This window comes from Rhinolophus sinicus, linkage group LG05 (genome assembly GCF_036562045.2).
Source record: "Rhinolophus sinicus isolate RSC01 linkage group LG05, ASM3656204v1, whole genome shotgun sequence".
NCBI lineage: Eukaryota > Metazoa > Chordata > Mammalia > Chiroptera > Rhinolophidae > Rhinolophus > Rhinolophus sinicus.
In genome coordinates, this window is record NC_133755.1 from 76,507,914 (window position 1) to 76,534,451 (window position 26,538).

The following is a 26,538-nucleotide window of genomic DNA, read 5'->3' on the forward strand; positions in this document are numbered from 1 at the left end:
AGCACTTTATGACTTATACGTAAACTTCAAACACAGCCCCCTTTCCTGTCTTCGCATCAAGGAAATAGGCTGAGAAACCCGCTGCTGAGAGCACATCAGGCCTTCCGGCCCAGGTCCTTGCCCGGCTGGGGCCTTCGTGCTGTCGCTGCTGCATCCAGGTGAGTGGCCATCCTTTGTTTTTTGCCTCTGTCCTGCCAGCACAGCCACCCCAGGGGACTCTGGGGCAGCTGACAGAAGGTGAATAAAACTCCCGCCAGTGAGAAACTGGCAGGGCAGGACCTCCTTACACCTTGCCTGAGAGGCATTGGTTAGCCAGCGGGGGCCTTAGGCTGGGGGCTTGGGCTACAGAGAGACCCAAGTTGTTTTCTTGGGCCCTCATTCTTCATCTACAACCAGCTGTGTGTCTGCGTTGGGGATCAGAGACCTTGTGGGTAGCCCGTTTGACTGGACATCCGTCCCCAGGTAAGTCATCATGGATGGAACAGCAGCTGGCTGCTGTCTCCAGGGGTGGCCTGGGTCTGGTGGAGGAGGATAGAGTCCGGAGTGCTGTTGTACTGGGACAGGTGGTGTCCAGCTAGAGAGGGAAGCAGACGCGGCCACACTGAGGGAAGCAGCACCCCCCACCCCCAACCCTTTCAGAGGCTCAGCCGAGCAGAAGTGTCCTGGGGACACAGAAGTGCCTGTTCAGTTGCTGGCCTCCCGCTGGGCGCTGCCAGGCCAGCATCCTTGGTTCCAGGAAGCAGGGAAACCTCCAGAGAAAGTAAACCTGTGCTCTGGCCCGAGGCCATGAATATGAGGGTGGCTCAACAGGGCTGTGAATCTGAACAACAAAATGCCAGTGAGTACCATGAGGGGTCCAGGGCAGGCTTGGGCCACTTGTAGGGCAGCTCAGGTTAAAGGGGGACCAGAGGGGTGAAGGAGCAAAGAGCTTGAATCCTGCTCAATCGCTGTGTGTCGTTCGCAAGTTGCTTGGCCCTTCTGAGCCTCAGTTTATATATCTGATATATGTAGATAAAAATACTGGCACCTAGTAGGTGCTTGGCTCCTGACTGCTGGGTGAGAGGTTTGGAAAGGTGCCCCAGGCAGGAAACGGTCTTGGCAGAAAGGATCAGGGCTTCGTGTGGTGAACAACTCAAGATGATCGTTGTTACTGTTCATTCAGCTAAGGCAGTGAGCACACAGTAGGTGTTTAATAAAGCTTGCCTGAGAGATTAGGCTCTGGGACTCCTGGGGTGCCACATCCTTGGGTGCCACCTGCCAAGGCTCTTCTGCCACCCCAGAGCTGCTTCTTCCTCCTCTCGCCTGTCCTCCAGCCTCATGCCTGCAGCCCTGCAGGGACACAAGAGACCTGGATTAGCCTCCGGGCTCTGCCACCAACTGTGTGTGCTGTGTGACCTTGGGCACACAGAAGTGAAGCACCCTCCACCTTTGTGTGCTTCAGTCCCAAATCCACAAATCCTTCACTCACAGGGCTCTTGCAAGGATTAGGTGAGTGAATACATCTAAGTGCCTGGCACACAGTAGGTGCTATATAAGTATATTGCTATAGTTGACCCTTGAACAATGTGGGGGTTAGGGTTTTTGACCCCTGTACAGTCGGAAATCTGTGTATAACTTTTGATTCTACTGTCGTCTCTCTGTATCCATGGGGGCTGGTTCCAGGACCCTGCAGAGGCTCAAGTTCGATACAGAAAATGTCCTAGAACAATGGCTACAGTCAGTCCTGCGGATTCCCAACCGCGGATCAAAAATACTGTTTTCGACCTGTGGGTTGGTTGACTCTGTGGATGCGAAACCCGGGAGATGGAGGGCCGACTGCATAGTTACTGAAAAATATCTGCGTGTATGTGGCCCCAGGCAGTTCAAACGCGTGTAGTTCCAGCATAACTGTAGTTGTGATGATCGGTCTCACTCCGGGTGGTCTCAGGCTCTGGACTTCATCTCCTAGACCATTCTGGGGGCTGCAGCAGCCAGACTGCTCCATGCTGACCACTCCCGGCCCCTCCCCAAGCATAGGGTTAAGACACAGCCAATTTTACCTTCCCCCTGTCCCTTGGGGAGTGTTACTGGCATCTAAGTAGTAGCTATAGGCCAGGAATGCTGCTAAGCATCCTGCAACGCATAGGACCATGTTGTCCCCACATCTCCACCAGGCTCCGTCCTCCACACTCATCCCCTAAACCTTTTTCCATCTCCCTTTCACAGTCACAGAGCCTGATGCGCAGAGAGGGAAAGCTCCTGTTCGCGGTCACACAGCCCTTAAAACCCAGGCAGCAGAGGTTGGGGTGGGGGTGGGGAGGCTGGTGTCGTGGCATCATCCAGTCACTCAACATACACTTAGAGAGTCAGCTGGATGTGGGGACCTGCCCCTGACCCCCCAACAGCCTGGGCCCTGACAGTTGAAGGCAGCTCAGGGGACAGTGACACCTGGGTCAATGCGGGGTCTGGGGGTGGCGGAGCCCCTGAGCGCACAGCTTGGAACCAGGGATTCCACTCTCCTCAGGGACTGGAGTGGTTGATGCCGGCTGCTGGGTGAGAGGCCTGGGTTCAAATCCCAACTGCCATTGCAGGCTGCATGATTCTGGACACAGCATTGACCCCTCTAAGCCTCAGTTTCTTTAGCTGAGGAGGAATGGGGCTAGCTGGGAATGCAGGTGAGGTGAGGATTGGATTAAATGGATAATGCTCATAAGACGTGCCATCAAGTCCCTGGCACAGAGGCTGTTGTTGTTGCCCGGGTGACAGGTATTTATTGGGAGGCAGCAGGGGCTCCAGGAGAAAACAAGACCACTGTAGGCTCTGTCTTGGGGTGACCGGCCTGGTCAGAGGCAGAGGAGCAGACTGACAGCGGTCCTCTGCAGCCATCAGGGCTGTGATGTGGGAGGACAGGCCCTGGGAGAGCAGAGGCGGTGCCCGACTCAGCCTGGGCAGGAACACTTCCAGGAGAGGGGACAACTGAGGGGACCTGTAGCATCTGGCCAAGGGAAGGGTATGGGCGCCTTTCTGGGAACAGAAAGCAGCCTGTGCAAAGGCTGCTGGCGTTGGTCCTCTCCTCTCCCGCCGTTGTTAGTGGAGGAGGACTCTAGACCCACCATTCCCCCCCTCTCCTAAGGAAGCCCCCACGGCCCCTCGTCCCTATCCAGGGACCCGCAGAGGTGTGTCCACCCATCACAGCGGGCTGCATACCTTTTCAGGTACCTGGCATCAGTGGCCTCTGCAAACACCACAAACGTTTATTGGGCACCTACTATGTACCTTGCTGGTATAGGCAGGGGAACAAGACAGGGTCTCCACTCTCACACTGTTCCCGTTCTATCATATTATAAGATATGTCATAACATTTGTTAACATATGTCAAAGATCACATGTCAACAAGTTGATATATATATCCCATTTTTGGTGGTAAAGAACAATAAAGCTGGCTCAGGACAGAGGAAGAAGGGGAGGTGATTTTAGAGAGGGAGGTCGGGAAAGGCCTCTTGGAGGAGGGGGTGATATTTAGGCAGAGACCTGAATGAAGTGAGGGATACTGGGGAAAGTGTCCAGGCAGAGGGAACAGACTGTGCAAAGTCACTGAGGTTGGATCTTGCCTGATTTGTTTAAGTGACCTGAACAAGTAACTTAAGGAGGCCTGTGTGGCTGCTAGAGAGGGAGTGAGTGCAAAGAGGTGATGGGGCAGATGGTGCGAAGCCTGGGGTCACTGCGAGTGTTGGGCTTTAACCTTGCGTGAGGCGGGGGTCCTGGATGGCTGTGAGCAGGCAGGACATGGAAGCGGAAGGGTGGGCCAGGTTTTGTGCATGGTGCTCTGCGAGCCGTCGCTCACAGAACCTCTGCAGTGCCCCAGTGTCGGGCGCCTTTGCTGACCCGTTTTCCAGGTGGGGTCTGGCGAGCTTAGCTCACTGCTCAGGACCACACTTGCTCCTATGCAATGGATCGATGATTCCATGATTCCAATCTGATGCCCTGTTGAGAGAAAAGATATGAAGGAGCCTGTTGCCATCTATGGCACCATGCTAACTGTTGTGCTTGTGACTTACAATGTAACTGAGGTGGCATTTTGTTAGCTGACAAATGCCTGTGCTGCCTCTGTGTGTGGGCTTAGGGGGCCCCACCATGGCCTGTGGAGTAGGAGCAAGAAACATGGTTTCAGGGGGGCCTTGGGGTCTAGGGCCAGAGGACTAGGGGTCAGTGAGATGAGCCATGGACAGTAAGGAGCCGGGCCCTCATTTCCAAAATGCCTTGGGTGGGGATGCTTCGGGATCTGACTGAGGGTGGCATGCAGAGCCTACAGGCCTGGCTGGGGCCACTCCTACCCACTCCCAGCAGACCCAGCTCCTCTGCAGCCTGCCTCCCCTCTGGGCTCTCACGATGGCCATTTAATTGGGGCTTTTAATGCTCAGAATATGTTGTGTGGAACAGTGGACCTTCAACGCCCTGCTACATAGCTGTGGGATTAAACAAAGCTGGAGAGGGGCCTTCCACGCAGGTATTTATTTATTTATGTATTTATTTCTTTATTTTGTTCTTTAGATTCTACATATAAGTGAGATCGTATGGTATTTGTAGTTCTCTGTCTGGCTTATTTCACTTAACATAATACCCTCTAGGTCCATCTATGTAGTTGCAAATAGTAAGGTTTCATTCTTTTTTATGATTAATGGTCCATTGTTTATATGTACCACCTCGTCTTCATTCAGTCGTCAATTGATGGACACCCAGGTTGCTTCCACATCTTGGCCATTGTAAATAATGGTGCAGTGAACATAAGGGTGCATATATTTCTTTGAATTAGTGTTTTGGATTACTTCGGATAAATATCCAGACATGGAATTTCTGGGTCATAAGGTAGTTCTATTTTTAGTTTTCTGAGGAACCTCCTTACTGTTTTGCATCAGAACCTTTAATATGCTAATATGTTTTTCAAAATATATTTGATCCCTTGACCCTTTTTCCTCCCTTTGCAGTACGTTTGGGGTGTCAGGTTTCCCTGGAACAGAACCCAGCCTTTACACAGGGAGGGCGCTTGAATGGTGGCATTTCAGGCAGATGTGTCTGGCCAAGGATCAGAGGTTTTCTCCTCCCCGTCTCAGGGCCGCTGTCCCTTGGTGTCTGGGTGGAGCTGCACACTCGGAGAAGGCCAGGTTAGGGTGTCACAAGATGCTCACACACTTGAGGGGAGGCAGGACACAGCCAGCCCAGGCAGGAATGGGATGGGGAGTCTCACGGAGGGCACATCTCTTGGGAAAGCCATGGAGTCTGTGGGGCACCACTCAGGACAGAAGCAGCGGATCCTCCGGCCGAGTCTGGGGTCACACAGGAGGCTGCAGACGGGCCCAGCTGCTCTGAAGGCTGTTGATACTGTTGTCATGATTGCAGTGAGGCAGACAAGTTGGGGTAACGCTGAGGACGCACAGAGAGCATGGCTGTCTCTGGGACACCTTGGCCTCGGGTCCACGGTGGCCAAGCATGGCTTATGGCCCTAGGGGCCAGCCTCTCCCCACCCCCACTTCTGCACCAACCCCCCTTCGGCTACCCAGGCTGCACCTGCGACCACTGTGGGGAGGAGTTTCTCAAACTGTGTTGTCGACAGTTTCCTGCCACAGCTTCCTGCCCCAGAGACCAGATTCCCCAACCTCACCCCTCCCCACGGTCGCTGGACAGGCCCCCACCTTACTGCCTTGTCCTGTGTCTACAGGGAGCAGCTCTATGAACCTGTGCGGCAGGGCTGGCTGGACTTGGGAAGTGGAGAGGAGTGGGGAGGGCCTTCCGAGGGGAGGGCACGCTAGGAATAAGAGTTTGTAAGCAGATTTGCAGGCAGACTAATAGTGCAGCCTGGCTGGAGCAGAGGGAGGGCTGAGGAGTTTAGTTAGAGTCAGTGGAGTAGGCAGGAGGGAGCCACAGTAGGTTCTTGAATAAGGGAGGCCCTGGGTAGGAGATGCGTAGAAGCAACTTGCAGACCCCTGAGCTCAGCTCATATTGGAAACAGACTGTGGGGTTCAGCCAATCACAGGCACCATGAGTTAGATCTGGATCTCAAGTTTTATTAATAGAAGCAGTGGGTAGAGATCAAAGGAGGTGATGGCAGCACAAACCGACCTCAGGAGAGAGATCTGGACTAGATAAGTGGGAGTGGCAGCAGTTAGCCACAGACAGGATGGCCCAAGTGAGGGGACCAGGTTGGGGACGCAGAGAGCTGGCATCAGAGAGGGAGGAGGCCAGCCGGGGGGAGTCCACGGAGACTGGGGAGCAGCCTGTGTTTGAGGGGCAGGCTCTGAGGCTGGATGGAAGGCAGGGGTCAAGAAAGGGGAGCAGGAGTGGAGACAGCCCTCCTTTTCCGATTTCAGTTATTATTTTTAGTGCCTGGTGTGTCTATACCTTCCAGCTCCTTTATTCCCCTTTAATTAAAAAACAAACAAACAAAGGAATAATTTGCATATAGTAAAATTTACTCATTTTAGAGAAAAATTCTGAGTTTTGACAAATGCATAGAGCCAAGAAACTACCATGTCAATCAATATTAGACTATTCCCCCAAATTCCTTCATGCCCGTTTGTAGTCAGCACCCCCACCCCCCCACACACACACACGCACTGCCGGCAGCCACTGAAGTGTTCCCCATTGATAGGTTTGATGGAATCACACAGTAGTAGCCTTTGAGTCTGGCTTCTTTCACTCATCGTGATGCCTTTGAGGGTCGCCCGTGCTGTTGCATATATTACAGAATGATGGCCTATGATGGCTCCAGATGGGGACACAGCTGCAGTCCCTGATTAATCGCCTCCGGGTAACTGCTAGGACAACCAGGAATCCCCACAACCCTGGCCCTCCTAACCCCGGTGTCAGAGGTATCTGGTCAGAATGCAGGTTCTGGCCCCTCCTCCAGCTGTCCCAACCCAGATGTCACCTGAAATGATTCGCAGGCCTCACCTGAAAGGAATCACGGGCCATGCCTAAAATGATTCCCAAACCTCACCTGAAATTTTCAGTACAGCAGGTCCTGAAATAATGTTTCATTCAATGTTGTTTTGTCATAATGTTGATGAGGAAAAACCAAACAAACAAACAGGATTCCCAGTGGGGCCACCGTCAGTGTGGACTTTGCATATCCTCCCTGTGTCTGCGTGGGTGTTCTCCTGGGACTTCCACATCTCAAAGATGAGCATGTGAGGGGATGGCGTGTCTGCATTGTCCCCGTCTGAGTGAGTGGGGGTGTGTAAGTGGCCCTGTGATGGAAGGGCGTCCTGTCCAGGCTGGGTCCCGCCTGGCACCCTGAGCTACCAAGAGGCTCTGGCCACCGTGACCCTGAACTAGAATCAGAGGGTTGGAAAAGAATGATATTGCTTGTTTTCATTCATCTTTCTTCAATGTATGTTGAGCTCACCTTTATTCCAATGCTTAATATTAGAAGTATTTTGGGTCTTATTTTGAAGTTTGATGATGTTTTTGTGACTAGAAATATGCTGTAGGAATCTAACTCTCGTTTCTATCAATTAGTCTCAGGTACAACTGATCTGTTACACGTTGTTTCGCTTCAAGTCACTGTTTCCCAGACCCTGTTGACGTTAAGTGAAGACCTGTACCTTCCTCCCAGCCCCAGTACCCGTCCTTGCGTGTCCCTGGACACCCAGGGGACAGGCTCCCTTGCTCAAGCCACAACAGCTTCCTCTGCACCCCTGCTTACATTTGCTTAACTAAGAAAGGCTCCCAAGCCCCTTCCCTGAACACAACCCATGCCTGGGTGGCTTTGTTGGGCCCACTTCAGTAGAGAAATGACCAGAAACTGCTATGGGGAGACAATTTTTTTCAATGTCACATAAAACTTACAAATATATAGAAAAATGGGAAGAATTAGTTGTACACCCATAGCCACCCCCTAGATCCTACAATTAACATTTTGCTATAGTTGCTCGATCACATATAGTTGATCCCATTATTAGTGCTTTCTGTACTTGCGAATTAGCCTATCACTAAAATTTATTTGAAACCCCAAAACTAATACTTGAGGTACTTTCACGGTCACAAGGACACACGCAGAGCAGCAAGAAAGCCAAGCTTGTACAAGACACTCTACCTTCCTGTCTCAGCTCTCATATCATAAACAAGTGTCCTCAGTCCACTTGGTGCCAAATTTTTGTGCTGTTTGTAGATTTCACTGTTCCAATGGGTCCCACGTGCAGTGCTGAAGTGCTGTCTAGTGTTCCCAAGTGCAGGCAGGCTGTGGGGTGCCAAAAAGAATGTGTTAGATAAGCTTCTAGTTATAGTGCTGTTGGCTGAGAGTTCAATGTTAATCGATCACCAACATAAACCAAGGTGCCTTTAAACAGCAGTACACATAGAACAAGGTTACGTATTGATAAGTGGATGAAAATGTAACTAGAGTCTCAGAGAATCCTAGCCTTGGATTTCCTCTAGGAGTAAGGGTTTAGTATTTGTTAATTCCATGTTTGCAGTGACTACAGAACTACTGCGAATAATAAGATTTGACTGGACCTATCTATTCATCTATCAGTCAATATTAATTTTTGGTTGCCTTTCAAAGTAAATTACAGTCATCGATAAATATTTCTGCACACAGATCATTAACTATGGTTCAATAATTTATGGTTCTTTTTTACTGAGGGATCCAAATACAATGAAATGAATAAATCTTAAGTGTACAATCTCTAATTTTCGAGGAATTCAGACACCTGTGTTACACAACACTTATCAAGATATCGGACATCACCATTACCCCAGGAAGTTGAAGGTAGATAATTTTAGGTTATCTGCCTCACCAGATACCCATTTACCTAAATATCCTTAACTCCTTCTCCCCATATATGATATTTCCCAATCACATATCTCGTTTTGTTTAATGGCTCTATCAAAGTTCACATTGAAGTTAAACCCTAATGTATTTAACCAATCCCCTATTGATGGATATTCAGATTAGTTTAGGCTTTCTAGAAACGTGTCCATGAAGGCAGAGGTGGGAAGGCAAGGGGAATTTCTAAGGCTGTGGGGGAAATAATCAGTGAGTCGGGAAGACAGAGTAAGCTTCCTTTGATGAGCAAAGCTTATTCTAACCTCAGGGTCTTTGCACTTGTTGTTCCGTCTGCCTGATGTGCTCTCCTTCCTGCTTTTTGAAATGTTAGCTCCTCCTTGTTCTTTAGATCTCAGCTCAAATGCTACCTCTTCAGAGAAGGTGACCATCAGAGCTACTGTGGCCTCTTCTCTCTCTTAATATCGCTCTATATTTCCTTTATAACACTGACCTAAATCCGTAGCTATTATTTTTGTCTCTTTGTTTATTGCATTCCCTCCCCCAAGACTGTTATCTTCAAGAAGGCTGGAACCATGTCTGTCTTTTCCAGCTTATCTCCAGCATTGGCCTGAAACAATAAGAATTCAACACGTGTTTTGGAGATGAATAGTTCCAGGAGCTGGTGTGTGGGGCCAGTCGTGTAGTCTGGGCGCTCCCGCACAAGTTCTCTGAAAAGTCAGAGGTGGGTTTGGGACGCAGGCTGGGTCTCCTCTCCAAGTTGGTTCTGGCACAAAGCATGCTCTGCACGATCGGCACGGATGCCCCATCATTGCGGCCTCTCTCTCACTATCTCTGGGCCCACGGACGGAGCTCAGGAAGGGAAGCGAGGCCCTGACATGCCCCAAATCCCGCTCTGAACCCGCAGGGTGTGGTGAGGCGCAGGGGCGCGCAACCTGCGCGGAGCAGCGGAAGCGATGCCAGACCCCGCGGCGCACCTGCCCTTCTTCTACGGCAGCATCTCGCGCGCCGAGGCCGAGGAGCATCTGAAGCTGGCGGGCATGGCCGACGGGCTCTTCCTGCTGCGCCAGTGCCTGCGCTCGCTGGGCGGCTACGTGCTGTCGCTGGTGCACGACGTGCGCTTCCACCACTTCCCCATCGAGCGCCAACTCAACGGCACCTACGCCATCGCCGGCGGGAAGGCGCACTGCGGCCCCGCTGAGCTCTGCGAGTTCTACTCGCGAGACCCCGACGGACTGCCCTGCAACCTGCGCAAGCCTTGCAACCGGCCGTCGGGGCTCGAGCCGCAGCCCGGGGTCTTCGACTGCCTGCGCGACGCCATGGTGCGCGACTACGTGCGCCAGACGTGGAAGCTGGAGGTGAGAGCGCGGGGCCAGGGGTGGGCTCGGAATGGGCGGGGCTGGGGAGGGCGGACCCTGGGGTTGAGGGAGCATTGGGGATTAGGCGAGACGGAGCCTCTTCTTCCGCCGGCACTTGGCTGTGTTGCGTCCGATTTGGAAGCCGGAGGGGCGGGACTACGAGGGGTCTTCTGAAGCAGGGGCCTAAGCGAAGATAGACCGGAAGGTGGCGGTCCTTCAGGGCCCTGAAGGAGAGAGGCTTGGGCTGGGGGCGGTGCCCTGGGGTAGGGTGGCCAGAAGGGCGGTGGGTTGTGGTCTTCGACCAGATGTAATACACCGAGGTGTTCGACTACCAGTATCAGAACTTCAAGCCAGAGATGTGCTAGGAGCCGGCTGGAAGGCGGGGTCTGGGGCTCGGTCCTGGATGGGCGGGGCCTGGAATGGATTGAGGTGGAAACATGGACAAGGGAGGGTGGCTGTCCTCAACTACCGGAAGGACTTAACCCAGGTGCGCCTGGTTGGGGTGGGAGTGGGGTCTCATGGGAACAGAGGCAATTGGGAAGGTCCAGGAGATAGAAGAGGGTTCCTGTGGTCACGCACTTGGCACGTGTATAAGTGCCCTTGATCCTCCGTTCCCTAGGGAGATGCTCTGGAGCAGGCCATCATCAGCCAGGCCCCCCAGGTGGAGAAGCTCATTGCTACCACAGCTCACGAGCGGATGCCTTGGTACCACAGCAACCTGACGCGTGAGGAGGCTGAGCGCAAACTCTATTCGGGCTCGCAGACCGACGGCAAGTTCCTGTACGTGGGTCTTGGGCCTGGGCTTTGGGGCAGTGAGGTGGGCGCAGGTGTCAGTGTGCCGGTAGAGGTGGGCAGCGTGCCTGTGCTCCACGTGCAAGTGGGGATGCGTTTCTGAGTCTGCAAAGGGCCGTTCCACGGGGCAGGAGCAGCAGTGGTGAGGACCCCAGAGCTGGACCGCCTGGGTTGGAATCCAGTGTCTGGTACTTACCAGCTGGGGACACTGGGCAAGTAGCTGAACTTCCGCCTGCCTCCATTTCCGCACCTTCATTCAACACAAATATACTGAATAGCCACCATGTGCCAGGCACTGTTGCAGGCACTGAGGACATGGTGGTGAACAAAACAGACACAGATCCCTGTCCTTGTGGAGCAGATAGACAAAAAATGTGAATCAATAAAATACAGTCTGTCAAGTGGTGGTAAGAGTGTGTAGGTGGGGAGAGGGGTGAGATTGGGTGGCCGGAAAAGGCCTGTCTGATCAGGTGATTTTTGAGTAAAGAACCGAAGGAGGTAAGAAGTGAGCTGTGCAGCCCTCTGGGATAAGGGAGGTGAGTACAAAGACCAGGGGGCAAGTTGGTGGCACGTTCAAGAAACAGCGAAGAGGCCAGTGTGCTTGGAGCTGAGTGAGGGCTGGGGTAGAAGAGGTGAGGGAGGGAGGCGGTGACTCCCTCTGACTGCTCTGGGGATGAGTGGTGCCCCCCCAAGGGTCTGCTACAAGGATTGCATGACTTACTTACTATGTGTAAAGCAACATGCAGTGTCTGGTATGTACTAAAAGTGCAGTAAATGTTAGCCGTTAGTATATATGGGTGGACACATGTACTGGTATGTGCCCATGTCTGGGCCACAGCTGAGCCAGGTGGCTATTTGTGAATTGGTTATTGTGAAGGTATCTCTGAAGCTATTTACATAACCTTGCTGCGTGTTGGAAGTCTTGCTGGCTGCTGCTTTCTGGTCTGGACACAGGTCCCTTTATATAATGGATGTTATCCAGATGTGAGCTGACATCACTCAGGCCTCAAGATACAGTGAAACTCGGTGCCTACCTCTTTCCTGTGACCCCAGGAAGTCCAGCATCCTATCCTCCCCAACGTGTCTGAATTCTCAGGGCCTCCATTCCCTGTTCCTCTCCTGGGGCCACCTCGCGGACCCCTTCCTTGGTTTTCCCACCCATGTGCGGTCTCTGTGCGTGTACCAGATTACCTGCGGGTATCCCACAGGATGCACGTTCCTCCACAAGACGGTGCTATCAGCTGATAAACTAAATTTTTTACCCTGCCTAATGACTTAGGCTAATCCCACAGGAGAGAAATTAAAGCAGCCAATTTTGCAAGCAGTCTGTCATAGGATTGGAATAAGGAGCCATAATGGAGGTGACGAGCATCTCACACACAAGTGTTTGGGGCTCTTACTTTCCTTTCAGACTGTAAACTTGGGGGCAGAGCCTTCCATCTTCTAGTGAGGGCTGGCACTTGTCCCGATGTTACCTGTCTTCATCCAGAGGTGGCACACTCCCCATCTAGGGTGAGATGCTCACGAAACTGCTGCGGACATGTGGTCCTGTGTCTCGCACACATCCCTGCCTCACTTCTCGTGTACATGTTACCCCCGGTGCCTGAGTGTCTGGGGCTCTCTCCAAGCTGGCCACACGAAGGAGGCTGTATGACCCTCCAGTTGGTACAGCCACTTCTCCTGGTCTCTGCTTTCTCCTCATGACGTGTCATTTCCTTTTCTGTTGTTTTCACAGTCTAGGCTTCCCTTCCCTGGTTTCATCTCAAGTCCCTAATTCAGCTTTTCATCACCTTGGTCTTTGCCTCCCTTCTGTCTTGGTTTTTCTTTCTTCTTCTTCTCTACTCCCCACTCCAGGCGGAACTGGTGGAAGGAGTGGAGGGTGGAGCCAGGGGGCTTCTGAGGTCCCATCCCAGTGCAGCTTTGACCTGTTTCATAGCTTAAGCTTTCATGAAAGATGTTGTTTGACAAAGAAATCCACTGCCAAAAGGAAAAGTTTGCAAAGTTTTTGCATCAATGCAGCAGCAGTTATGACAGGCTTCAAATTAACTGGCCTGTTGAGATGAAAGGACTCTCAGGAGAACCAGGGCCTGTGGCTTTGAGCTGCTGGGCTCTGCCTATCCGGCGGCCTGGAGGCTCAGAGGCAGGCAGGATTGGCATGGCCACAGAGGGTGAGGCTGAAGGACCTAGAATCTGGGTACAGTACAGAGACTGAAGCTGGCCCTCACGTTCAGAAGCAGGTGCAGCGGTGACATTATGAGGGACAGTGACTCATGCCGGGAAATGTCAAGAGACAGAAGCAGCTACAATGAGCCAGATTGCTGGAAAATTAGGCAAAGAGTGCTTTGGATGGAAACTATTGTCGATTCTCTGGCAGTTCCTGTAGCCAGTATCTGCTTTCTCAGTGGATAGAGCCAAAGGTCACAGCTGTAGGCACAGAACCTCGTGGGGCAGGGGTGAGAGGAACACCCCTGCTATCACGGGGCCTGGGACATGCCTGGAACTGGTCTAGTTCTGAGGTCAGGGTGTGACAGAAAGATATGCATGCCACTCAGGCTTGGAAGTGAGACCAGGGACACGCTTACCACTGACTGTTCAGAATATTATAGAAGGGGTGGCATTGTTCCTAATGATATTTGCTGCCACAGCTCCCTGCATTTCTGCATAATTGCAGCATTTGCGGTACTGGTTGATTCAACTTGATAAGAAACTTGACCCCTGGGAAGGGCCTTCAAGAGAATATTGTTAAGTGGTTCTGAACTTCTGGATCATGGATCCCTCGGAATCTTACTGAAGCCAAACCCCTTTCACAACCTCCCAAAACATGTTTATGCGAGAGATCTTGCAGACTAGGTCGGACAATTAAGTTCACGAACTCACCCTAGAAAAAGTGCTACATACCTCACTGCTGAATATCACTATGGTCACCTTCGAAGTCCTCCCCGTGGGAAGCTATGCACCGACGCCAGCGCCTAGTCTACCCTTCAAAGCAATTTTGAAACTCTTTTCCTGGAATGGCCATCAGAGCTGTCATCGTATTATCCTTGATGTCCTGAATGTCAACAAAATGTCTTCCTTTCAATATTTCCTTTATCTTCGGGTAAAGAAAGAAGTCACCGGGGACCAGATCAGGTGAGTAGGGAGGGTGTTCCAATACAGTGATTTGTTTACTGGCTAAAACTCCCTCATAGACAGTGGTGTGTGAGGTGGTGCATTGTCGTGATGCAAGAACCATGAATTGTTGGTGAAAAGTTCATGTTGTTTTCGTCTAACTTTTTCATGTAGCTTTTTCAGCACTTCCAAATAGGAAACTTGATTACTGTTTGTCCAGCTGGTACAAATTCATAATGAATAATCCCTCTGATATAAAAAAAGGTTAGCAACATTGTTTTGACTCTTGGTTTGGACTGACGGAACTTTTTTGGTAGTGGAGAACTGGCTGACATCCATTGTGCACTTTGACACTTTGTTTCAGGATCGTATTGGTACACCCATGTTTCATTACCAGTGATAACACAGCCTAAAACATCGTATTGTCTCTCCCAAAGGTCTTGGCAAACGTCGACTCTCCTTTGCTTTTGTTCATCGCTGAGCTCCTTCAGGACCATTTTTGTACACACCTTTCTCATGCCAAAATGTTCAGTTAAGATTTTTTCCTGTTTCTCTATTGATGTTCCTTGGTCTGCTATGCATCTCACAGTACTCTGACGATTTTGATGCACAATTCGATGAATTTTTGCAATGCTTTCTTCAGTTCTGCTCGTTACTGGCCGCCCTGACCTCTCTTCATCAGTGAAGCGTTCTTTCCCCTCAGAAAAACATTTAATCCATTTGTACACGGCCATTTTGTTCATGGCATTATCCCCATAAACTTGGACTAACATGTCCCTGATTTCACTTCCACTCTTGCCAAGTTTAACAAGAAATTTATTGTTTGTTCGTTGCTCTAATTCAAGTTCAGACATTCTCACGACAGCACACAAAAACATGCAACAACAATAGTGAACACCACTCAGCAAGACACCGCCACACATCAACACGAACACAGCTGTGAGACACTGATACACCCAGGTTATGAAACATTACCGAGCTGTTTGTACAGTGCGGCCAATGTAAGCGCATGGTGGCAAGTTTGTGAACTTAGTTGTCAGCCCTTATATACTTATATGAGTTTTTGATTGGTCCTGAATCTCATTCTCAGAGATCTTTTCCGATTAAGAACTTCTGATTTAGTTCAGTTTTCTTATTTTACATGCGAGGAAACAGGCACAGCGGATAAGTGGCTTGCTCAGGGTTGCACAGGTAATCTGTGACAGAGCTGGCTGTCAGTCCTACGTAGAATTAATGGTAGAGTCAAATGGAATCCTGGCTCTACCTCCAACAAATTGTGCAGTGTAGGCAAGAGCTCTTGTGCCTCAGTTCCTCATCTGCAAAACGGGGATAATAGCACTAGTACCTACCTTGTGGGGAATGCTGTGAAGACGAAATTACAAAAATGTGAAGAGTTTAGAACCAGTATCTTCATAAATCTGGGCTCTTAACTTTTATCACCATTATCAGGTTATCTATATTCTTTTAAAAGTGGAGATGCAAGTTGATTTCTTCGCCTGAACCTCTAGCTTAAGTTCAAGTTTGAACTGCAAGGACAAAGAACTGCCCCACCTAGTGGTGTTTTGGTGAATAAAGTAGAATGTGGGGCGTTGAAATATATGGTGTGATCAAAACATATTGTGAAATGCTACTGCCGAGTGCCACCCAACGGAAAGGCAGGATCTTCAATACAGGAAGCAGCGCATCAACCTTAGTAACAGTGGGTGACAAGTTTCAACTTGTTTGGTGCAGTCAGTCGGGTGTGAGCCATGGTTGAGAGAAGGTGTGTTTTAAAGTGTGCCGTAAATCATCCTCCATCATGACAATGCTCTGTGTTACATATCACTTCTGGTATATGACAATTTCTGTCAAATAAAAACATTACAGGGTGCCCTCATCCACCTTATTCACTGGATCTGGCACTGTGCGACCTCTGGCTCTTCCCCAAAGTCAAAATGACCATGAAACGTAAACATTTTGAATCGATTCAGGACATTGAGGCAGCCACGACAGTGCAACTAAAGACACTCACGAAAGAGGACTTCCAAAACTGTTTCAGAAAGTGGCAAGAACGATGGGATAAGTGTGTTTAAAGCGAGGGGGAGTGTTTTGAGGGGATTAATGGTAATGTGTCTTTTACTATAATAAATTTTAAAAATTTAAACATTCACTGTATTTTTTGATCACACCTTGTATATGGTGACCACACCAATATCTTTGCCTAAGTGGTTATTTTCTGGGAATTGGTGACTCCTCTTTTATGTCTCTTTCCAAAGCGAGTGTTTCAGTTAGCTTTTGCTGTATAACAAACCATCCTAAAATGTCACAGCTTGAAACATGTCATTTATTCACCTTTGATTCAATGGGTTGGCAGCCTGGGCTTAGTTCTGCTGGGTGGTTCTCCTGCTGGTTTCTTTGGAGCTCACTCTTGTGGTTGCAGTCAGATGGTGGGTTTCCGGGGGCTAGATGGTCTCGGATGGCCTCACTCCCATGTTGGGCAGCTGGCGGGCTGGGTGCCTTGTTCTTCACGTGACTTCTCCAGCAGGCTGACTTGGACTCATGTTAGAACCACAGTGGTTGCAGGGTTGCCAGGAAAAGCAAGAGAGGTCAGGCAAGCCCTGGTGGTCAACCACTTTCCAAGCCTTTTCTTGTGTCATGTTTGCTGATGTCTTATTGGCCAAAGCAAGTCACATGGCCAAGCTCTGATTCAGGAAACATGGAACTAGGCTTCAGCCACCGATGGGCAGAAATGCCTAATGTGTGGCTGTATTTTCAATATTCCACATTTGCTGGTGAGCGGCTGGGCGTTGAGTTTCTGTTGTCAGTTCAAAACTTAAGGTTTTGACCTTAAGAGAGATTTTCACTTCTCAAAAGAAGAGAAGCAGTAATAAGAGACCATAACGCCTAGGCTAGCCCACCAGTCTAGCTATGGAAGTGCTTTCTATTCTGCGGGACATTTGTTTGTTGTGGGGTTCCCCCCTAGCCTTTTGGTGCTCCCCATCACCCTATTCTGGTTTCCTATCTCTTCAGGCATCTCCTCACTTTTGTGGCCTAGCCTGGGACCTGTATGGTTCTCTGGGGAACTTGCTGTCTTGAATGGATGGGACATTCACAAACCACCCCTCAGTCCTTCACATGGTGATCTAGGGGAGATTTCTCTGTTCCTTTGATCCAAGGAAGTGCTTGATTGCAACGTGGGCTTACATCTGACTTGGTTCCACTAAATCCCTGCCTTAGAATGGTGCCTGGCACGGGGTCGACACTCAGTAAACATTTGTCCTGTGAATGGATATCCGTGGCAGATCCCAAGCGCTGTCTGAATTTATACGACTAGTCAGGACTCCAGTGCTATTTCAGGCTGCATGCTGCCAGCCAGCTATTCTGTACTCAGTGCAATTCCTTAGTTTGTTGGTCAGACGCCTACACCTTCCACAGAGCCCGAGACCTCCAGGACCAGCTGCCCTCTGTCCTCTGGTGGACATCTGCCCCTAACTGTGGAATAGAATCTTGTGCCGGTGACTCATGGTGGCAGATGATGACCAGTTTCACCGTGGGGTGTGAGGGTGTGGGTGTTGGTGTCTAAATCAGCGTGTGTGCGCATGTGTCTGTGTGCGTGTACACGTGTGTGTGGTCAGGTTGGTCTGTGTGTGTGAACATATGGTAAGGTTGGTCTTTGTGTACACGTGTGTGTGCATATGTATGTGTCTGTGCATGTGTGTCAGGCTGGCCTGTGTGTGCATCTGTGTGTGTGATCAGATTGGTGTGTGTGCATGTGTGTGTGCACATGTGTGGTCAGTTGGTCTGTATGTGCATGTGTGTGTGTGTGTGGATAGACAGGTACGATTTTTGAGGGGCTCAATTCCCTTTCATAGACATGGAAGAATTATTTATTTTGGCAAATTTCCAGCAGAGGACAGTGAAGGGTCTTATTCTGTCAAAGGTTGGTCTGTTAGGATAACTGGCGGGTCTATTGTGATGACAAGGTGACTTGTTCTGATTAGTACGAAGGTGTCCCGTGTGCTGGCCATAGAGTTGTGCTTACCTTTGTTGCTCTTCATGTAGAAGTACATGGGAATGCACTTCTCCACAAGAGAATGGTCCTAAGTCTACATGTGTAGTAGACCTGTGTGTTCCCTGTGAGTGGCTCTGTGTCCACCAGAGGTGGCCACATAGCCTTCCATGGGTGGCCAAGTGTCCCGTGTGGGTGAGTGAATGTACTCTGTGCTTGGCTGAGTGTCCCCTGCGGATGGCTGAGTGGGACATGGGTGTCCCAGTGTCCAGCTGTGGGTGGCTGAGTATCAGGCAATGCAGGCTAAATGTCTGCGGTGGGAAGCCCAATGCTTCCCTGTGGATGGATGGTCACATGTCACATTAGATGACTATCTCCTGGGATTACTGGTTCTCCTCTTTGCCTCTCCCCCCCCCCCCCCAGCCTCATGCCCCACTGGCCTGGAGGTTACCAGTAGGTCTAGAGGTTGAGTGGGGCCTGACCTTGGCTTCCCCTGTCTCTGCTGCTTCTGTATGATGCCCTGTGTGTGTGGGAGCTGGGCTCAGGTGGGGGGCACCACTAGAGGGACCCAGGTGGTTGTAGGAGTGGCCTCCTTCCTTGCCCCTGGCAGGCTGAGGCCCCGGAAGGAGCAAGGCACGTACGCATTGTCCCTGATCTACGGGAAAACCGTGTACCACTACCTCATCAGCCAGGACAAGGCGGGCAAATACTGCATACCTGAGGGGACCAAGTTTGACACCCTGTGGCAGGTGAGCTGCTCGCCCACCCTGTTGTTGGGGAGACGCTGTGGCGGGGTTCTCAGGCTCCTGGGGAGCAGGGGAGCCCTGCCCTGATGCCCTCCTTGCAGTTGGTGGAGTACCTGAAGCTGAAGGCTGACGGGCTCATCTACTCCTTGAAGGAGGCCTGCCCCAACACAAGCGCTAGTGCAGGTGAGTAGGGCAGCGGGGGTGGGGTGGGGTGGGAGTGGGAGATGCGTCCCTCACCCCTCACCCCCCTTTCTGCTCTCCCAGGGGCCGCTGCTCCCACACTCCCAGCCCACCCATCCACGTTCACCCACGTGAGTCAGTGGCACCCCAAGGTTGGGGCCTCAGGGATGGAGTTGGTGGGGCCATGGGTTTTGTTTCCAGGGTGAGGCTAGGGTGGAGAGCAGGGCTGCCGTGGAACAGGAGACTCCCCTACCTGCACTGTCCCTGGGAGTTGTCAGGGGATATGGGTTTCATGAGAGGGGCTGGTGCCCCAGCTCAGGCCCTGCTGACCCTTGCTGACTCCATGACCTTTAGCCTCAGAGACGGATCGACACCCTCAACTCAGATGGATACACCCCTGAACCAGGTGAGCTGGCAGAGGCAGAGGTGTATGATGGGGTTTGTGCCAGGCTGCGGGCAGGGTCCCTGCTGGCTTTGAGTCTGCTGGGGAACAAGCATGGGCCTGGCCTGGCCTGTGGCAGTCGGCTTGGTTGGCTCTGTGCATACACTGAGCTTACAGAATCCTGCACGGGGGCACTCCCGTCACACCCACCTGTGTGCACGTACATGAGCTCATGCTGACCTGCAGGGGAGGACACATGGCTGTGCCTGGGCCACCAGGCACAGACACACATTTGTTAAGCACCTATTATATGCCAGTTATGCTCCAAGCTCGCGGGCATATGAGCTCGTTGGATTCTCCTGAAACGCCATAGGAGGTAGTCACAGTAATTAGTCTCATTGTATAGATGAGAAAGGAGGGCAATCACTTTCTAAGTCACGCAGCTAGGCAGTGGTGAGGCAGGATTGGAACCCAGGCAAACAGGCTCCAGAGCCCACAGCCCTAAAATGCCCTGCTGCCGATGGTCCTGTGTTTGCTGTGTGGTGCTAGCCTGCCCGTGTGTGGCTCAGAGAACACACATAGTTATGGGTGCACGGAGGCTCCCCTTTGGAGCCCTTGAAACATGGCTGTGTGGTGCCGGCATAGACACGGGCAAGCATGGACATAGGTGCACGCACATCAGTGCACACACAGGCAGATGTGCATGTTCCTGCTGGCACGCTCATGCTTGTGCCAGCACGCACACAGATGTGGGGGGGAGTATACATGGGTGCATTTGTGTGGACACAGGCACCTGCCTTTAGTCCACTTGGACATGGCTTCCCAGAGATGGGACCAGAAGTGTGCACACACACGTACACACTTGTACCCTTGTACATGTGCACGCTCTGGGTGGTACACGCCTGTCTGGGGCATATGCCTTGTGGGTGCCGAGGCTGCCCTGCCCTCCCCATCCCCCTGTCCGTCGCCCTTCCCCTGACCTGGGAGTGCACACCTGTGTGTGTACCCTACCCAGCATGCCTAGCACCCCCAGAGAAAGCGCGGCCACTGCCCATGGACACGAGTGTGTATGAGAGCCCCTACAGTGACCCTGAGGAGCTCAAGGACAAGAAGCTCTTCCTGAAGCGTGAGAACCTCCTCATAGCTGACATTGAACTTGGCTGCGGCAACTTTGGCTCAGTGCGCCAGGGTGTCTACCGAATGCGCAAGTATGGCTGCCCCTGTGCGGTGTGGGGACCGATGGGGGGGTGGCAAAGATGGGGTGGGGGCCAGGATGTGACACCTGTGTGCCTGGGAAACAGGCCCTGGGACAGGAACTTGCTAGAGGACTTCCTGGGAGTGTGCAGTGGGGACAGCCCCTGAGGCGTGAGAGAAGCAGCCTGGGACGGGAGACTGGCTGGGCCGTGGTTGTAACAGAGGCCTCGGCCAACCCCCGGGAGTTGCAGAGGGCCCCTCTGAACCCCTGCGTCGAGTGGTCATTGGGTGAAGGCTGTTTCCGGGGAGGGTGAATGAGATGCTCTTCTCAGCGAGGGGCGGTTCCCGGGGAGGGAGTTGGCTGAGTGCCGCTCCAGCCGAAGACATTGCTAGGGGACTGCGTGCCGGGGCCCTGGAGGGAGATGGGGCGTGAGGGAGCCGCCTACAGCGTCCACGGCTCGCGTCCCAGGAGGAGGGGCAGGCTGGGGGCACTGGGCGGCGGAGCAGGGCCGGTGCTGGCGCGACGCGCACCTCCCACACCGCGTGCGTCATGGCAGGAAGCAGATCGACGTGGCCGTCAAGGTGCTGAAACACGGCACCGAGAAGGCCGACAAGGACGAGATGATGCGCGAGGCCCAGATCATGCACCAGCTGGACAACCCCTACATCGTGCGGCTCATCGGCGTGTGCAAGGCCGAGGCCCTCATGCTCGTCATGGAGATGGCGGGCGGCGGGCCCCTGCACAAGTTCCTCCTCGGGAAGAGGTGAGCGGCTGCTGGCGTGGGGTCTGCCTAGACACACGGGGGTTTCTACGTTCATGGACCCACCTACCCCTGCGCACACCCAGACACTAACTGTGCCACTAACTGGTGTGCCCCAGCAACTCTCTCAGTTCATCCGGCCTCAGTTTCCTCATTTGTCCCACAGCGGTGCTCACAGTGCTTGCCTCAGGAGGCCCATTGAGGGTCAAATGAGCTGATACTTATAAAGTGCTTAGAACAGTGGCTGGCACTGCTTGTCAACTAAGTGTGGCTCTAAATGTTGTCATCATTGCCACCCTACTGTCAGCCACATTCACAACCTGTGTAATTAAGTCAACTGTCTAAAGCAGGGTCGGCTAACTGCAGACACTGTTTTGTCCTGCATGGTTTTGCATTTTTAAAGGGCTGTAAAGGAAAAAAACCACACAAGTATATGTGGCAGAGCCCACATGCAGCTTGCAAAGGCTATAAAATAGTTAACTACCTTGTTTCCCTGAAAATAAGACCTAGCCCGACCATCAGCTCTAATGCATCTTTTGGAGCAAAAATTAATACAAGACCCGGTCTTATATAAGAGCAGGTCTTACAACTAAAATAAGATCAGGTCTTATATTAATTTTTGCTCCAAAATGTGCATTAGAGCTGATGGTCCAGCTAGGCATTATTTTCAGGGAAACACGGTATCTGGCCCTTTACAGAAAAACTGACCAACCTCTGATCTAAAGAAATTGCCAGTTCATTTGTGTTCCCACGTGCCTCAAGTTCTTATCCTCACAGACACTCACTGAGGCCTGTGCTGCCAGCCCACACTCACCTTCAAGGTGGGCCTGGCTCATGCATTTGGTCATTCCACAGGTGTTCAATGGGCAATTTCTCTGTGACAGGAACTATTACATCACTTGGAATTCATTAGTGAGTAAAAGAGACAAAGGTTTCTGCCTGAATTCTGGTTGGGTGAAGAGAGGCTTTAAATAATAATTATAATACAGTAAAGTATGGAGTATGTTGGAAGATAAATACTATGGAAAAAGGGTTGTGAGTGTCGGTGGGAGGTGAGAAGGAGGTGAGGTCTGCAAACAGGAAGGCAGCCCAGCGCAGCTCTGGGGCAGAGCGTTCCAGGCTAGGGCACAGCCAGTGCAAAGGCCCTGAGGTGCACCCATGCCTGCTGTGGTGTGGGAGCACTACATGGGGGCCTGTGGCTGGAGCTGATGTGGCTGGGGAGGTGACAGGCAGGTCATGCAGGGCCTGGTGGGCACAGGAAGCACTTGGGTTTGACCCTGAGTGAGGTGATGGACCAGGGTGGCAGAAGCTGGAGTGGGAGAAGTGGAGGGTTCTGGAGGGGTTCTGAAGGCAAGGCTGCTAGGTGTGCCCATGGGTTGGATGCTGGGTGTGAGGAAAGTACCGAGGGCAAGGACAGGGCTTCTGGCCTGAGTGGGTGAGAGAATGGAGGTGGAGAAGAGAGGGGGTGGGGAGAAGGAGCTGGCCATGCGTGTGTGTGTGTGTGTGTGTGTGTGTGTGTGTGAGAGAGAGAGAGAACAATTGATCTTAGCTTTGTTCTTACTGTCAGATGCCGTGACACCCTGGAGGGCTCATGGAGGATGCAACAAATATATGAGTTTGGGAATCAGCATGTGGGTGAAATACGAGTCTCAGACTGCACGAGTGCCGAGGCTTTTGCCTGTGTGTCACTGCTGTGTCCCCAGCCCCGTGCCTGGCACACAGCAGATGCTTAATATTCATTAACACACGCCCAGCTGGGTCAGAGATATGGGCTTGGCCCCCTTGGGAACGTGGGCTGACCCTGCCTTCCCCTGCACCCAGGGAGGAGATCCCTGTCAGCAACGTGGCAGAGCTGCTGCACCAGGTGTCCATGGGGATGAAGTACCTGGAGGAGAAGAACTTTGTGCACCGAGACCTGGCAGCCCGCAACGTCCTGCTGGTCAACCGGCACTACGCCAAGATCAGTGATTTTGGCCTCTCCAAGGCCCTAGGCGCCGATGACAGCTACTATACCGTGAGTCCCGCCCCTTTCTGCCCAGGTGGGCAGGAGTGGGGGGCCCACACCTTGCCTCAGCAGTGTCTCCCACCCCCAGGCCCGCTCAGCCGGGAAGTGGCCGCTCAAGTGGTACGCGCCCGAGTGCATCAACTTCCGCAAGTTCTCCAGCCGCAGTGACGTCTGGAGCTTCGGGGTCACCATGTGGGAGGCCTTCTCCTATGGCCAGAAGCCCTACAAGGCAGGCATGCGTGCATGCAGGCGGGTGGGTTGTCGCTGGGGGGCGGCGCGAGGGCCCCGGTTACTTACGTGTGCACTTGGCTCTGGCTTGAGCAGAAGATGAAGGGCCCCGAGGTCATGGCCTTCATCGAGCAGGACAAGCGGATGGAGTGCCCGCCGGAGTGTCCGCCTGAAATGTACGCACTCATGAGAGACTGCTGGATCTACAAGTGAGTGCCAGCTGGCGGGTGGGGACCTGGCCGTACTGACACGTGGGCCTGGGACAGGAGGTCTCAGTGCTCAGTCGTTCGGTCCAACAAAACTCCCTGGTGTCATCCCACTCAAAGATGCTCCCCAGTTCACGGCCTTTCCAGCACTCGGCACCATTAGCCCCCCATATCTTTGCTTGGCTCCCCAACACACTGACACTACAGTGTTCCAGTGGGCCAGCACCCTACTTGTGTACACCCAGTGCTCCAGCATCTAAAACCTTTGTCCCCCACTAGCCAACACTCCACTCATCAATCCTGCAAGTCATGCAGGGACTCTGGTGCTGCTCTTCACATAAGAATGCAGGACATGGTGAGGCCGAAAAGGAACACCCACGGAGCCATGGATAGGGGAGTCACACCACTATAGTCTCGCTGGTGGTTGGGTTGGAGACACAGGAAACAGGCTCCACACGGTGTGCGATTACCCGTCCGCTTCTCTGCCAACCAACCAACTTGCCAGCATAGCCATGGCAATTATCTTCATGGCTAATGGCTAACTGGTTACAGCTGATGGCCAAGTAGTCACAGTTGATGGCCATCTACTACTCGAGCCAGCACTTTTCCATGTGAGGTCCAGGGCCTGGAAACAGCTCTCCTGGCTCTGTCCCCACAGGGTACCAATACTCATACATGGGCTATGACTCCGGTATGGAATTCCTCAGTCCCCACAGGTACCCAGACAGGCCAACAGGAAAGCACACCAACACTCAGTATATTCAGAACCACATCTCTGGCTGAAGCCCAAAGCTCGAACTCCTAACACCATCAATATCCTGCCTTCCCATCAGACAGCAGGCAGCACGCGCCCAAATGCACTGTCACCCCACACTGGCTGTGCAGTACACGCATCCCACATTCAATAGCTGTCTTTCCCTGGCCAACACTGAAGACATGAATACCCAGCCGCCGAAGCAATCCAATATGGAGGATAAACAATGAGTGATCAGCCCTTCCTACTCCAACATGCCTTAACCTACCCATAGTACACCAGCACGCCAACACCCAGAGAGGCTGGCACCTGACACCCCAGTGATAAAGGGGTATCCTACACGTAGTGCCCTTAATGTCCCGCTCCCCACTAGCCCCACCGCCTCAGTGCCCGCAGGTCAGGGCAGACAGCACCCTTGCACCCGGCCCTGGGCACATCCCATGCTCAGTGCTTCAGCTGGTCACCCATGGTCAGTAGTGTCAGCCCAACGCACAATCTTGTTCCTTACCACCCACTGCCCGTCTGTCAGCCCTTCTTCTCTCAGACCCCTGAATTCCAGATCTCACACCTGAGAGGCTGCCCCCTTAGCCAGGACTGCCCGACGGCCCCATGATTTCTGAGCCCCTTGTGTGTCCACCTCCAGCTGAAGTTGGTTCTGGCCATGTGATCAGTGGCCTAGCTCTGCCCATCCCCACAGGTGGGAGGATCGTCCCGACTTCTTGACCGTGGAGCAGCGCATGCGGACCTACTACTACAGCTTGGCCAGCAAGATGGAGGGCCCCCCGGAGTGTGGGCAGGGGCCTGAGGCTGCCTGTGCCTGAGCGCCCACCTTGCCCAGGGCCGGCAGGCCCCTGTGCCCCGCTCCTCTGTGTGCTCAGCCCCGTCTCAGGACCTGCAGTCTGGCTGGGCCAGCTCACTTCCTCTCCCCCACCAGGTGGGCTGTGGAAGGGGACAGTTGAGGCCTGAGGCCCACACTGTCTACCGAGTCACCTGTCCTCTGGCTGGGGGAGGACGGAAGCTCAAGGGAGGGGGGGATTGTGTAGCCTGGTCCTGGCCTCTGAGGGGTATTACTTGCAAGGACCCTCTTTCTTCTGGGCCCTGAAGGGGAAGACTCTGGACATGTTCAGGTGGCAAGACCCCAGTCATTGGAATAAACTCAGCTTCTGTCTTACTGGAAATCCCTCATTTTTGGGGGGTGAGGGAGGGACAAGGAAATATCTGAAAACGACGTTCTTTGTGTGGCGCTGGTTTTCCCACTTCTCTACCCTGGGAATATTCATGCGAGTGAGGGGCTATCGCAGAGTGGGGAAACTGAGGCAAGTGAGTGTGGGGACCGAAGGGCTGTGTGCGTGGCTGGTCAGGTTCCCTGTCTTTGTGGATTGTATGGTAGCATCACCTGGGAAGACTTCCACAAATGCTGACCCTCTCCTAACCCCACACCCCACACTAGTGCATTTTAAAGTGTCTTCAGGTAATTCTACCCCCAGGAACAACCTAAACTCCGTGGTTGCCCTCCATCCTGCCCCCTGCAATCCTTCTCAGCTGCCCCACCTTCCTCCCTGGGCTGGACAGTCATAGTTGGGGTTTTTATCAGCTGGTGCCCTCAAGTGCCAGCTGAGTCCTGCTCAGAAGACCGGTCATTGTCATGGCTTGGCCCTCCAGAGACCCATGTGGAGCCTGCCCGCTGGGGGAGAGCAAGGAGGAGACAGCAGTCCTTATTTGTGGAGATCTGGAATGCCTGTGGTATTTGTAGAGCTGTGGGGCGGGGGTTTTAGCTGTTGTGCAAAGTGGGAGCGTGAGTTCCAGATGGTGACGCCGGGGAGCAAACCCCTGAGCCCTCTTGACCTGTGAGTACATTGTTGAAACCAGGAAACTGACACTGGGATTATTAAGTTACATACACACCTTGCTGTGACTTTGCCATTTGCTATCGCGTTTTCATGCTTTATGTGTTAGCTTCATATTAGCATGTTCTTTAATGAACTTTGTATCCTACATGGAAGTGAGTTCAAAGGACCCCCAGTTATACAGCCAACTCCACATACACAAAGGTCCTGAGCCGTGTGTGTGCATTT

General features: G+C 52.4%; 1 protein-coding gene across 4 annotated transcripts; it reads left to right on the forward strand.

The window, feature by feature from the left end:
* On the forward strand, nt 1–25,634 carry ZAP70 (zeta chain of T cell receptor associated protein kinase 70). 4 transcript variants are annotated; one of them, XM_019716526.2, is made up of 14 exons: nt 20–158; nt 9,354–9,485; nt 9,669–10,119; nt 10,739–10,899; nt 18,618–18,756; nt 18,855–18,936; nt 19,018–19,064; nt 19,288–19,339; nt 20,331–20,523; nt 21,067–21,273; nt 23,092–23,284; nt 23,364–23,504; nt 23,600–23,712; nt 25,161–25,634. In XM_019716526.2, the coding sequence occupies exons 3-14, from the start codon at nt 9,718–9,720 to the stop codon at nt 25,282–25,284; spliced, it is 1,854 nt and encodes a 617-aa protein (XP_019572085.2). In that variant the 5' UTR covers nt 20–158; nt 9,354–9,485; nt 9,669–9,717; the 3' UTR covers nt 25,285–25,634. The 4 variants fall into 4 exon arrangements, with proteins under 4 accessions (XP_019572088.1, XP_019572084.2, XP_019572085.2 ...); XM_019716529.2 differs by lacking the exon at nt 9,354–9,485 and having other exon boundaries at nt 1–158; nt 23,364–23,508; XM_019716525.2 differs by lacking the exon at nt 9,354–9,485 and having other exon boundaries at nt 1–158.
* Nucleotides 25,635–26,538: the final 904 nt, after the last annotated feature.